The sequence below is a fragment of the Cebus imitator genome, unplaced genomic scaffold, assembly GCF_001604975.1.
Source record: "Cebus imitator isolate Cc_AM_T3 unplaced genomic scaffold, Cebus_imitator-1.0 Scaffold558, whole genome shotgun sequence".
Classification (NCBI taxonomy): domain Eukaryota; kingdom Metazoa; phylum Chordata; class Mammalia; order Primates; family Cebidae; genus Cebus; species Cebus imitator.
This window is the reverse complement of record NW_016107873.1, coordinates 65,596-80,997: the sequence shown is the minus strand read 5'-3', so window position 1 is coordinate 80,997 and position 15,402 is coordinate 65,596. Positions and strand designations below refer to the sequence as shown.

Genomic DNA, 15,402 nt, shown 5'->3' with positions numbered 1-15,402 from the left:
AAAAAAAAAAAAAAAAAACCCCAAAACATGGATATAATGAACAAAAAATAGGAACTCTCGAGGAATGGAAAGTAGAAAATAGAATTCTAGAATTGAAAAATATATGAAATAACATATTTGTTGAGTGGGGTTAGTAGCAGATTGGAGGTAATATAGAAAAGACTTAATAAACTTGCAGATAGATGAATAGAAATTGTCTAATCTGAAGAACAGAGAGGAAAATGATCAGAAATAAAATGAACAGGTACTCAGGGGCCTATCAGACAAAATAAAAATGTTTAATAAACGTTGTCATTGGAATTGTAGGAGAGGAGTGAAGGAATGGGGCAGAAAAATATTTGAAAACATAGTAGCCATATATTTTACAAATTTGGTGAGAGACATAAATTGTACATTCAGAGGCTTGGCAAAGCTAAACATAATCAATAGAAAGAAAATAATATCTAGCTACATCATATTTAAACAGCTAAAAGCTAACAATAAGGAGACAATCTTGAAAGCTGCCAGAGAAAACACACTGGGAAATAGTAAAAACGACTGCAGAAGAAAAAATAACATCATCAATCCTGAATTCTGTATCTGTAAAAAGACAGAATTCCTTAAGGATGAAGATGAAATAAAGACTTTTTCAGATAAATCAGAACTGGAATTTTATTACCAGTAGACCTGCAACATAAGAGATGCTAAAAGAAGTTCATCAGGTTGAAAAATAGTTATACCAGATAGAAGTTCAGATATTGGCTGGTTGTGGTGGCTCATGCCTGTAATCCCAGCACTTAGTCTTTCCTAAAATACAAAAAGATTTAGCCGGGTGTGGTGGCACGCACCTGTAGTCTCAGCCACTCAGAAGGCTGAGGCAGGGGAATCACTTGAACCCGAGAGGTGGAGAATGCCATGAGCTGAGATCCTGCACTATAGCCTGGGCGACAGAGCAAGACTCCATCTCAAAAATAAATAAGTTCAGATGTTTAGGAGGTGGTAAATATTACTTTCTGTCGTATTCATTTTATAAAAATACATGACTATTTAAAGCAAAAGTTTTAACATTGTATTGTGGAGTTAAAGAATAGGAATTGGCAGTAAATGGTTCTTGGTGGCACACGCCTGTAGTCCCAGCTAAGCGGGAGGCGGATGCAGAAGAATCGCTTGAACCCAGGAGGCGGAGGTTGCAGTGAGCTGAGATTGCGCCACTGCACTCCAGCCTGGTGACAGAGCAAGACTCCATCTCAAAAAAAAAAAAATATATATATATATATATATCTCAACTCTTAAGTCAGCAGGTAAAAGTTGAGGATATATACCACAATTCCTAGAACAATCACTTAAAAAATAATTTAAAGAGGAAGGCCAAAAAGCCAACTGATAAAATAAAATGAAATTCTAAAAAAGTTTGGTTAACTCAAAAGAAGGCGGGGAAAGAGAAGTAGAGACATAAACAGAAAACTTGGGGTTGGGAGGGAGATTAGTAAAATCTCCCACACTAATAATTTAGTGTAAATGAATCAAACACTCTAACACATAGATAAGATAGATATTATCTCTGTAGTGCACCCATGTGTAAATATATGTATTATCAAGACCTGACTACATGATGTCTATAAGNCATTAAATACAAATGGCCTAAATATGACAATTAAAAAGCCGACATAATCGGATTGAATTTTTAAAAAAATATAGGAGAACAAACTATATGAGAAATATACTTTAAAAACACAAATAGGTTAAAAGTAAATGTTTGGAAAAAAGTATACTATCCACGAGTAAGTTTTATTGTTGGTTGGATTAAACTAATATCTGATAAAAAGGATTATGAGACAAAGAGTCTTACCAGAGATAAAGACATTTTATAATGATAAAAAGGGTCTTTTCATTAGGAAAACTGTTTATGCCTGTGATAGCAAAGATTCAAAAGGCATGAAGCTAACATTAATAGAATCGAGCTGTAGGATTAAAATCCTCAACCACAGTTGCATATTTTAACACCTTTCCTCAACAGTAGACAGGAAGTAATTACAATAATGTGCAGTTTCTTTACTGAACACAAGATGGCAAAGTAGTCACAGTATGTAACAATCACCCCATGCATTTGAATACAGTGAAATAAACCATAATTTTATCATGTGAATACATCTTTTCCCCTCATTTATTTTATAGACAGGAAATGAACAGTGGTGAATAGTTGCAAGAATGCTGTAGTATACTGGCATAATATTTGGCACATGCATGATAGGCATTAAATGAATTTTTGTTGAATGAGTATAATATGGGCTTTGGAGTTAAATATTTGTTTGAATTTCAAAACCCAAAATTATTTTTTGATCTTATTATAGAAGTACCACTTTTACTTAAAACGGTGCTTCTCAAACTTTTTGGTCTTAAAATATCTTTATTCTTTTAAAAATTGTTGAGGACTCCAAAGGGCTTTTGTTTATGACATATTGATATTTATCTTTCAAAAATTAGGAAATGTAAAGAATATTTTTAAATAATTTTACAAATAATGAACCCACTATATGTTATAAATAGTACCTGTGTTTATGAAAAATATCTATTTCCCAAAATAAAAAAGAGAAAAGTGGTGTTGTTTTACATTCTGGCAAATATCTTTAGTGTGTGGCTTAATAGAAGACAGCTATATTCTCGTGGCACCTTTGATATTCTATCGAATATCACATGTCATGTAGTATTTTGTAAACTCTATACTTGTGAAAGAATGAGAATAGAAAAAGACAGATGATATCTTGTTATTACTATGAAGAATTTTTGACCTTGAGCCACCAAAAGGGTCTGAAGCTCCCTCAAGAGTCCCTAGACCATATTTTGAGTCTCTCTGACTTACAGAAGTAAACAAAGAAGAAATGAAAAATTATTAGTTAGTGGATGTGTGGCCTGAACCATGGTGATATTCACTCCTTATTGGTGAGCCGTTATAGTTCACATGTATGGTTACCTAACCTGAAAATTTGTGGGAGTTTCATCTGGAAGATAGATTAGTATGGATAAAATACCACTTTAGTCTTACATTGCGCTGCCTTTAACCAAACCCTGTTATATAGAGCTAGGTGTGAGACTAAGTTGGAGCATGCTGTAATCCAGTTCTGAATTCAGTCTTCTGAGCTATTTGTGACATGATTCAGGTCCTATAGATGGCTTTTCGTCTCTGTGGAGAGTTGGAATAGTGACTTAAAAAGAGTTCTCTGAAATTGGAACCTCTGTCTATTGCTGGTAAGAGTGGAAAGCAGTCTGGCAGTGCCTCAGAAGGTTAAATATAGAATGCTCTGTGACCCACCAAATTTTCTTTTAGGTATATATACTCAAATATACTCAAGAGGAATGAAAACATAAGGCAAAAACTTGTACATGAATGTTAATATCATTATTCATAATAGCCAAAAACTGCCTTAGTTCATTTTTTTTTTCCACTGCTTATAACAATACCTGGAACTGGGTAATTTATAAAGACAAAGAGTTTACTTCTTACAGCTATAGAGGCTGAGAAGTCCAAGGTAAACAGGCTGCATCTTGTGAGAGCCTTCTTGCTGATGGGGACTCTATGCAGAGTCCTGATGCAGTGTAGGGCATTCCATGGTGAGGGGACTGAGCATGCAAGCTCAGGCCTCTTTTCATAGAGCCACCACTCCCACTTTCATGAACCCACTAATCCATTAATTCATGAATCTGACCTCATAACCCAGTCACTTCTTAAAGGCCCTACCATTCAGTACTGCCACACTGGGGATTAAATTTCCACATGAATTTTAGAAGGGACAGATATTTAAACAGTAGCAAAGTGGAACCAGCCCAAATGCTCATCCACTGATAAATAGATAAATAAAATGTGGTATATCCGTAGAAGAAATGTTATCCATCCATAAAAGCAAAAAATAATGATACATGCAACATTATGGATGAACCCTGAAGACACTATCCTATTTGAAAGAAGTCAGTCACAACGACCATGTATTGTATGATCCCATTTATATGAAATGTCCAGAATATGCAAATCTATAGAGACAGAAGGTAGACTAGTGGTTACCCAGGGGTAGGGAGGATGAGAGTAATGCCACATGAGGAATGTTTCTGTGTACTGTTAAGTTGTAGTATCTGTTATGTGGTTAGTATTCCCTTTATAAGGACTCATAATTCACAATATCGAGAGTTACTCCGTTTTAAAGAATTAACGAGCTAAAAAGTCTTCTTTTTCTGTTTTATTTTTAGTAATTTTTAAAATTAGATAATGAGACCACTGTTATTACTGTCTTGTTTGGCCTTCGCTGCTAGAAAGTTCAGGACTATATTAAATGCTCATAGTAATGTTAGTGAGCTTAGACAGTTGATATACTTTCTTTTCTTCTACACATTTTGTTTTGGGTTTTTTAATTTTTCACACACAAACTTTCATGAACTTAAATTTAAATATTTTATTATAGGATGTCCACAGTCTTTATCAGAGGCAATTGGGGTTAAATTAAAAACAAATAAATATAAAAAACACAAACGAAATACCGTAGGCAGTGTTTTTCAAGAGAGAAAGAATTCTTTCTGCATAAAAAGGAAATATTAATTTTTAGGTATAAAAGTGATATTGATCCTTGAACTAAGCTTTTAAAAGAAGTGGTGAGCTACTAGGTACTGGATCTGTTCAAACAGATGCTGGATGATGCTCTATCTGTAAGATTTTATAGAAATAAAGCCTGTAGTGGATGAGAGATGAGGCTAAAAATTGCCCTTAAAGTTCTCCTAGTCTTTAAGGCTATTATTCTGTGATTTTGAAGTTTACATTTCTAACAATACGAAGTACTCACTGGTAATTTTTAAATGGGTAACTTTTATTCTGAGAACTTGCTTAAGAGCTCAGACTTGCAGATGTAACACAAAAGAGTTAATTTAGTATGAAAAGATATTAAAAACAGGTACTACCCATACATTGCCTGGTGAAACTCAGTGTAAGTAACCAAAACAGCATGGTACTGGTGCCAAAACAGATATATAGACCAGTGGAAGGGAACAGAGGCCTCAGAAATTACACCACACATCTACAACCATCTGATCTTTGACAAACTGACAAAAACAAGCAATGAGGAAAGGATTCCCTATTTAATAAATTGTGTTGGGGAAATTGGCTAGCCATATGCAGAAAACGGAAACTGAAACCCTTCCTTATACCTTATACAAAAATTAACCCAAGGTGGATTAAAGACTTAAATTTAAGACCTAAAATCATTAAAACCCTAGAAGAAAACCTAGGCAATACCATTCAGGACGTAGGCATTGGCAAAGACTTCATGACTAAAACACCAAAAGCATTGGCAACAAAAGCCAAAATAGACAAATGGGATCTAATTAAACCAAAGAGCCTCTGCACAGCAAAAGAAACTATTATCAGAGTGAACAGGCAACCCACAGAATGGAAGAAAATTTCTGCAATCTATCCATCTGACAAAGGGTTAATATCCAGAATCTACAAGGAACTTAAATTTATAATGAAAAACCACCCTATCAAAAAGTGGGCAAAGGATATGAACAGACATTTCTCAAAAGAAGACATTTATGTTGCCAACAAACATGAAAAAAAGCTCATCATCACTGATTATTAGAGAAATGTACTCAAAACCACAGTATGATACCGTCTCACACCAGTTAGAATGATGATCATTAAAAAGTCAGGAGACAACAGATGCTGGAGAGGATGTGGAAAAATAGGAACGCTTTTACACTGTTGCTGGGAGTGTAAATTAGTTCAACCATTGTGGAATACAGAGTGGTGATTCCTCAGGGATCAGAACTAGAAATACCATTTAATCCAGCAGTCCCTTTACTGGGTATATACCTAAAGGATTATAAATCATTCTACTATAAAGACACATGCACACATATGTTTGTTGCAGCTCTATTCACAATAGCAAAGACTTGGAACCAACCCAAATGCCCATCAAAGATAAAGACTAGGTAAAGAAAATGTGGCACATATACACCGTGGAATACTATGCAGCCATAAAAAAGGATGAGTTCATGTTCTTGGCAGGGACATGGTTGAAGCTGGATACCATCATTCTCAGCAAACTAACACAGGAACAGAAAACCAACCATCACGCATTCTCACTCATAAGTGGGAGTTGAACAATGAGAACACGTGGATACACAGAGGGGAACGTCACACACTGGGGCCTGTTGGGTGGTTGGAGGCTAGGGGAGGGATAGCATTAGGAGAAATACCTAATGTAGATGATGGGTTGATAGATGCAGCAAACCACCATGACATGTATATGCCTGTTTAACCAATCGGCATGTTCTACACATGTATCCCAGAACTTAAAGTGTAATTTTTTTTAAAAAGAGTGAAACTCAGTGTAGTTATTGTTGTGAATATGTGCTTTAAATTGTGCTGCCTGTCTGCTATGATAAATTAGCTGTACAATGGAATCCTCATATTGCTAGGGCATTTAAAAATTATCTATTTAAACATTGAATTATCCCTTCCTAATACAAGTGGTGTATTTTAGTTTTAATAATTGGCTCTTCTGAACAGTTCTCAGTCAGTCCTTTTTTTGTGCCTGCTCCTGGTTAGAGTTTAAAAAACAAAACACAGACAAAAATAAAGTATCAGCATAAAGTAGGGGATGGGTAGTTGGGTGGGTGGGTGGATGGATGGATGAATGGATGGGTGGGTGGATGGATGGATGGATGGATGGATAGATAGGTATTCTCCCTAAATCCCCCTTTGCCGCTGAAGATCATCCATGTAAATGATCTAAAAATACCAGTTGGATTGTGACGAGGAGTCTTTGGTTATAGTCCAGTTTTGCTCCGTGTAGAATTGGTGTTTCATGAATCTGTTTCAGCCCATTTTTGCTCTTAATGTTATTAGGATTTAGGTTTTGCATAATTCACTAATAACCTAGTATCAATTTGAGATTATGTCTGTTGGCCCATAATTATTATTTATTTATATTTAATAAGTAATTGAATGCCCAGATCTGCCAGACCCGAGCAACTAGAGATGTGGGAATAAGTTAATAAAATTGAATCACTGGAAAAATCGGCAGTTACAAAATTAGTTTCTAAAAACCAGGTGGAACTCATAGGAGGCTAGAACGTTGCACAAGAGAGATTTAATTTCTAAAAGCCATATATGGTACAAATAGAGTACAAACATACCTTGTTTTATTATGCTTCACTTTATTGTATCTTGCAAGTAATGGATTTTTTACTAGTTGAAAATTTGTGGCAACCCTGTGTCTAACAAGTTTTTGGCACGATTTTCCCAAGAGCTTGTGCTCACTTCATGTTTCTGTGTCACACTTTGATAGTTCTTGCAGACTTTTTCATTATTATTGTATCTGTTATGGTGACCTGTGATCAGTGATCTTGATACTGCTATTGTAATAGTTTTGGAGTGCCACAAACTGAGCCCATAAGAGATGGTAAACTGAATGGACAAATGTGTATGTTCTCACTAGTTCCCCTACTGACAATTCCTGTCTGTCCCTCTCCTTGGGCCACTGTATTCCCTGAGACCCAACAATATTGAAATTAGGACAATTAATATCCCTACATTGGCCTCTGAGTGTTCAAGTAAAGGAAGTGTTGCATATTTCTCACTTCAAATAAAAAACTAGGAAAGATTAAACTTAGTGAGGAAGTCATGTTGAAAGCTAAAAATGGCTAAAAGTTATGCCAGTAGTGCCACACAGTTGGTTAAGCTGTGAATGCAAAGGAAAAGTTTTTGAAGGAAGTTAAAAGTTCTATCCCAGTAAGCGTATGAATGATAAGAAAGCAAAACAGCCTTATTGGTGATACGGGCAAAGCTTTCATGGTCTGGATAGATTAAACCAGCCACAACATTCTCTTAAGGCAAAACCTGATCCAGAGCAAAATGCTAACTGTCTTCAATTCTAGGAAAGCTGAGAGAGATGAGGAAGCTGCAGAAGAAAAGTTAAAAGCTAGCAAAGGCTGGTTGGTGAGGTTTAAGGAAAGAAGCCATCTTCATGACATGAAAGTGCAAAGTGAAGCATCAAGTGCTGATGTAGAAGCTGCAGCAAGTTATCCAGAAGGTCTGCTAAGATCGGTGACATAGGTGAATACACAAAACAACACATTTTTCATGTAGATTAAATTGTCTTCTATTGGCTGAAGATGCCACATAGGAATTTCACAACTAGAGAGGGGATGCCTAGCTTCAAAGGACAGCCCGACTCTCTTGTTAAGGCATAATGCAGCTGGTGACTTGAAGTCATGTCTGTTTACCATTCCAAGAATCCTAGGGCCCTTAGGACTTATACTAAATCTACCCTGCCTGTGCTTTATAAATTGGACAACAAAGCTTGGATGACAGCACATCAGTGTTTATAGCATGGTTTACTGAATATATTAAGTTCAACGTTAAGACCTACTGCTCATTAAACAAGATTCTTTTCAAATTATTACTGCTCATTGACATTGCCACTGGATCACCCAAGAGGCCTGATAGCAATGTTCATCATGCCTTCTCTATTAAACTGTTCTTGCATTACTGTAAGTAAATACCTGAGACTAGGTAATATATAAAGAAAAGAGGTTTAATTGGCTCATGGTTCTGCAAGCTGTACAGGAAATAGTGCTGGCATTGGCTTCTTGGGAGGTCTCAGAGAACTTTAACTCATGACAGAAGGCAAAGCAGGAGCAGGCACATCACATAGCAAAAGCAGAAGGAAGAAAAAGAAAGAGGAGGGGTGAAGGTGCCACACACTTTTAAATGACCGGATTTGTGAGAACTATCATGGAGACAGCACCAAGCCATGAGGGTTCTGCCCCCATGATCCAAACACCTTCCAGCAGGCCCCACCTCCAGCATTGAGGATTACAGTTCAGCATGAAATTTGGGCTGGGACAAATATCCAGACTGTAGCACCTTCTAACACAGCATCCACCCTCTATCCTCTCTATCCCATCAATCAAGGTTGGAAGGCTCTGATTGCCATAGATAGTGATTCCTCTGATGGATCTAGGAAAAGTGGATTGAAAATCTTCTGGAAAATATTCACCATTCTAGATGCCATTAAGAAGATTTGTGATTTATGAGAGGAGGTCAAAGTATCATCATTAATAAGAGTTTGGAAGAAGGTGATTCCACCCCTCATGGATGACTTTGAAGGGTTCAAGACGTCAGTGGAGGAAGTCACTGTAGATGTGACATCAGCTAGAGAACTAGATTTAGAAGAAAAACCTGAAGATGTGACTGAAACGGCTGCATGATAAAACTTGAATGGATGAAGAGTAACTTCTTAGGGAAGAGCAAAGAGAGTGGTTTCTTGAAATGGAATCTCCTCCTGGGGGAAGATACTGTGAACATTGTTGAAATGACAACAAAGGATTTAGAATATTACATACACTTAGTTGATAAAACAGCAGCAAGGTTTGAGAGGACTGACACCAATTTTGGAAGCAGTTCTACTGTGAGTAAAATGCTATCAAACAACATTGCATGCTACAGAGAAATATCTCATGAAAGGTTGAGTCAGTTGATATGGCAAACTTTACTGTTGACTAATTTTAAGAAATTGCCACCTTGACCTTAGGCATCCACCTTGCTGATTAGTCAGCAACCATCAACATCAAGGCAAAACTCTCTACCAGCAAAACGTTTAACTCAAGGCTCAGATGATTATAAGCATTTTTTATCAATAAAGTATATTTAATAAAGGTATGTATATTGTCTTAGATATAGTGTTATTGCACACTTAATAGACTACAGTGTAGTGCAAATATAATTGTTATATATTTTAGAGACAGGGCCTCACTGTTTCCCTGGGTGGAGTGCAGTGGCATGATCATGGCTCACTGCAGCCTCAAACTTCTGTGTTCAAGCAATCCACCCACTTCAGCCTCCTGAGTAGCAGGGACTACAGGCACACTCCACCATGCCTGGCTAATTTTTATTTTATTTTTTTGTAGAGACAGGATCTCACTATGTTACCCAGGCTGGTCTTGAACTCCTAGCCTCAAGCAGTCCTCCTGCCTCAGCCACCCAAAGTACTGGGATTACAGGCGTGAGCCACCATGCCTGTCCTAAACATAACTTTCGTATGCACTAAGAAACCAAAGCATTAGTATGACTTGCTTTATTTGCTCTACTGCAGTGGTCTGGAACCAAACCTGCAGTATCTCTGAGGTACACCTGTAAAGTAAAGCATGAAGGAAAAGCATAAAGTTTGATTTTTCACATTTGTATTTCTCTGCCACATCCAGGGGTCCAAGTTTTTAGTTGTTAGAAAATGCTTTTGAAAAGGAAAAAATGGGAGATAAGAAGGAGAGAAAGAAGAAAGAAGAGCCTTGAATCAGAGGAAATGCACCTGTTCTTTTTTCGGGCTAGGTTTAAGTTTCATAATTAGCAAATTACTAACACAGCCAAGTGCTTTCCGATCTAATGCATCTTGGACTGAGACATGATTTAGCAGTGTTAATTCCTTGTAGTAAGGGATAGACTTTCCTGTTTTGTTTTGTTTTGTTTTTCATTTGGAAAGAATGGAATACTCTTCATGTCCACAGAGTGATCCTAGCTTGTATCAGAAAGAAAGGTAAGATTGTGACGTATAAGGGTCAATGTAAAGGGCTAGCAGGTTAGCAGAGAACATATGAAATGTTCAGGCTTTATGTGCTCATCATGGATAGCTGTTTAAGCTACCTCAAACTCACAGACTTCCATTACAGGTGATCGTGGGTTGTAGATTTGTTGTTCTTGAGAAACTGTAGAACTCCAGTCAGAACTTGATTGCAGAGAAAGTTTGGAACTCTTGTTTGGGAGGTATCCTCTGTCTCAAAAAGCCTATTGGGAATAATTATGATCCTAATGATTACCACTCACATTTTTGGTCTCTGTTATTTTGGAGCATTAAACAATGGGAAATATCCTTCTAAATCTTATGGGACTCCAGGCATACGGGCAAGGAAAAATGAGGGAATTTAACTAACTTTGTTAGACTTATTTGCTGCTGAGAGAGAAATTCTGTGAATTTACTTCCTTTGTGCTTAACTTTAGGAAATTTTATAAAGAAATCTGGACTGGTTGGTTGTTTTCTAAAATATATCTGGTCAAAAAACTGCAGTACTTTTCTTGGGTCTGAAATCCAACCTCTTCTTTTCTTCCAAGATTATTGTATAGAGTGAACATTTTAAGTTATCTGAAGTTATTTAAATTCGTGGAAGTCATCATGTAAAGAGGAAATAGTCCTGGATATTTAAAAAAAAATAGAAATTGTTCTTATTGCACTTTTGCAATGTTTTTAGGGCGAGATTTGTCTAGTATTTATCTAGTTTTCAAGAATGAAAAAGAAACTTATTTCCTTGGGAGAGCTATGTATTGAGATATTTTGTATTTGTTGTTCCCTAATCCTCTTTATTAAAAGATTAAAGAATAGTTGAATAGATGAAATAAATATTTAGAGAAGACAAAAAGACTAAAATCTGAATAATAATCTTTGAGAAGAGTTGGGCTTCCTTTCCACAGAGCATGTCTAAGTGGTCACCATTGCTTACCCTTTGCTCAGATGGTCAGAAACATGGATTAGAGCTTGATTCTATTTTCATCAGATTCTTCCACCAGGGCAGTAGAGGATCATGGAGTGGAAATGTTATGGCTGCGTAGTAGTCACTTCTTTGTTTCTTCCTTTCTCTCTCTGTCTCTCTCTCTTTCTTTATCACTCTCTCTTTCTCTCTCTCTCTCTCTGTCTCAGATATGTAGCAGTCACTTTCTCTCTCTCCCTCTCTCTGTGTGTGTGTGTGTGTGTGTGTGTGTGTGTGTGTGTACTTTCAAAAATTATATACACAGTATTTCATTTCGTGTTGGGAGGCAGTTTTCTTTTGCATTTCTGCGCATCTTGTGAACAGAGGCACTGTATTTTTGGACACTCTTTTCAAGGATGTTTGCATCGCAAACCTTGAATGTTAGTGTCTCCCTCTAGAACAAAGGACAGATTTGCTTATTCTTCTGCATAATAAAAATGTCTCCCTCAGGAACAAGGGCAAGCATATTTATAAAAGATTCAAGTTTCCTGAGCTTAGAGTCCCTTTCCTGTAATGCAGCACATTGAGTGAGCAGATATTACCTGGCCCTCTTCACATAGCTCTCTTGGGAATTATAGTTCAGTGAACTGATACAAATGTTAATATTCTGACTACTGCTATTGATGTGATTGCTAACCTCTCCTTTGTCTCTGACCTGGGAGTCTCATGTTATCTTCAGGACACATGAAAGTGGCAGGTTTTTTGCTTGCTTGAAATCTTAGACCCTTTACAGCTCTTGATACTTTGAAATAACAGTGATAATGGAATATACTTGGAATATATATTGGAATATATTACTGAAACTTATAGGCTTTACAATTTTTAAGAAGTTCATTTAGGATATTATTTCTGCTCGCTTTGATATAGGTTTTGTTTATAATGTCAGCCCTTATATGGAGTATCATCCTGGTGGAGAAGATGAACTAATGAGAGCAGCAGGATCAGATGGCACTGAACTTTTTGATCAGGTAAGATGTGCTGAAAGTAACCAAAGTATTCCAGTGGAAGAGTACTCTTAGATTTACCAGTGTGACATTTGTAGAAAGAAAGAAAATAGTTTCATAAATTCCAGATGTGTTGGCTTGAATTTTGAAGTGTGGGAAGATGCTCACAGGTAGCAGTTGTTCATTTAATTTGCCTTTGAGTTATTAAAATTTTAGAGATGTTTCACATCTGTGTCTAGGGGTCTTAAGTGTTTGCTGCCTCCTTTGTTGGTAAGTATTTCTTTAGTCTTGATTAGTTTTCATCATGATTGGCTTGAGGGGGGTAGTGACAGTTGTAAGAAGGAACATTGGGATCCACTGGTAACTTGCTGAATCACTTTAAGTCACTTAGCTTCTTTTATTTTAGTCCTTTGTCACCTAGGGATTGCTATATATTCAGCCTACTGCTCTATACTGAATTTGCATTTATGTAGAGTTTGCTGAGGCTGATTAATGAATAGAAACTTATTTTTCCTAGCATGATAGCAGAGATTCTGTGTAGGTTATCTCAAAAGGTATGTAAATTAGTCACTTTTCCTCTTATATTTATTAAAAACTAGCATTATCTCTTAAACTATTTAAAAGTTATACAGAATGTTGATTACTATCAGTTTGCTGAGCTGTTATTCTGAGACAACAATCTTTAGAAAGATAGAAATTTGCCTTTGTCTCATATATGCTTTATTTTGTATTTTAATGATGATTAACCAGGTTATAATATTGGATTTTTATCATTTCAAGATACCTGAATCAGGTTGGGTTATATTATAGCTGTTTTTTGATCAAATATAATTTGATTTCTTTCCTTCCTTCCTTCTCATCCATTTTAGAATTTGATTTTTTTGACCATGTTGCCAGAAATAGAATTTGTTTTATATAGTTGACCTTTGAACAATGTAGGCGTTGGGATGCTAACACCCTCACTCTCCCATGCAGTAGAAACTTCATGTGTAACTTTTGACTCACCAAAAACTTAACTACTAACAGCCTCCTGTTGAACAGAAGCCTTGCTTATCACATCAACAGTCAATTAACATATATATATGCATGCTATATGCTTTATATACGATATTCTTACAATAAAGTAAGCTAGAGAAAAGAAAATGCTGTTAAGAAAAATCATAAGGACGAGAAAATACATTTACTATTCCTTAAGTGGAAATGGATTGTTATAAAGGTCTTCATCCTCATCTTCATCTTGAGTAGGCTGAGGAGGAGGAAGGGAAATGGTGGGCGGGGGACAGGGGGGTGGTTGGTCTTTCTGTCCTGAGGTGTCAGAGGACTTGTGCAGTTCAAACCTGTGTTGTTTAAGGGCCCACTGTGTTTGAGAGCACTTAATTGCATTTGCTTAAATGGCAGGATCTAATTTGCTGTTAATGTTCTTCCTGGGCTGGAGAAGTCATGTTTGCTCATTGATCATAACAGCATTCTCTTTGGAAGGTTTTTATTGCTGTTGCAAGGCAAGTTCCCGTTGGCCTTTGCTATTTGTTTTCTGTCTGTCTGCCTGCCTATCTATCTATGAGACAGAGTCTCGCTCAGTCCCCCAGGCTAGAGTGCAGTGACATGATCTTGCCTCACTGCAACCTGTGCCTCCCAGGTTCAAACAATTCTTGTGCCTCAGTCTCCTGAGTAGCTGAGATTACAGGATTGTGCCACCATGCCTGGCTAATTTTGTATTTTTAGTTCTCTACTAAAAATGGGGTTTCGTCATGTTTGCCAGGCTGGTCTCAAACTCCTGGCCTCAAGTAATCTGCCTGCCTCAGCATCCCAAAGTGCTGGAATTATAGGCTTGATCCACCATGCCTGGCCTGGTATTTGTTATCTAGCAATGCAAGCCAAATAGAAAGGTTTAGGAACATTTGCCTAAAAACTTGTCGGCTATACTTTTCCCTTGAATATGCCTCGTAACCTCTTAATGTTGAAGGTACTGTGCCACAGGAAGAATTTCCAATAAAGACTAGTCTTACTTCTGTTCCTGAGTGTTAAGAAGTTATACAGACCTTATTTATGGAAAGCTTGTTTTGGAGAATTCACAAGAAGTGCTATATTGTTAAGTTTTCTAGCATTTAAAAGAATATTTACTAGATTGCTAGATTTAAAGCAATTAGATTGCAACCCCCTTGGCTTTAATAAGACCAGGGATGTTTAGATTATTTATGACTTGCTCACCACAGAAGTAAACTAGAAACTACAATGACACTTGCATTTTTCAATATGAGAATTTACTTGTGCCCAGTATTTTAGCTGCTCAAATGATAGTAAATAATCTCTTTATTGTCCTATTTCTGTTCTTATACCACTGCTGATCTCTTAAATTGCATTTCCAAATACCTGATGGGCAATTTGATGCCCTGTACTTCAGCTCATTATGCCCTAAAATAATAATACCAAGTCATTTTCTTTCCTCTTTTTTTTTTTTTTTTTTTTTTGTGTTTTTTTTTTTTTTTTTTTTTTTTTTTTTTTTTTCTGTTTCCTGTTTTTTGTAATGGGAACTTGAAGCCCTGAGTAATGTTTTTCATCTCTTATTGTGCCCTAGTCCAATCACTGGCCGCATCCTATGATCCATCTTTAAACATTACACCTTTTTCTGTCTTCCCACTGCCTTAGTTCACCCTCTGTAGCTGTATTCTTTTAATACTATCTTGATATCTTTACCTTCAGTACCAATTTAGGTAACATGACAGCTAGATTAGCTTTCTTAAAGGCAATCATCTTAGCACCTTGCTCTGCAGTTGTCAGTGGCTCACCACTGACAGGGAAGTAAATTTACAGTCATTAACCTGGCATTTGCAGTCCTCAAAGAATATATCAGGGTAAATATTCCTAACATGGATCTTGATTTGCACCCTTCCCTGCCTCTGATATCTATCATTCTGTT

At 36.7% G+C, this 15,402-nt stretch overlaps 1 protein-coding gene across 1 annotated transcript in view; it reads left to right on the top strand.

The window, feature by feature from the left end:
• Positions 1 to 15,402, top strand: part of LOC108294032 (cytochrome b5 reductase 4) — a 94,163-nt gene that overhangs the window by 23,669 nt on the left and 55,092 nt on the right. The window contains exon 4 of the mRNA XM_037733967.1: positions 12,407 to 12,509. Coding sequence (XP_037589895.1) covers positions 12,407 to 12,509 — 103 coding nt within the window. The remainder of the gene's footprint in view (positions 1 to 12,406; positions 12,510 to 15,402) is intronic.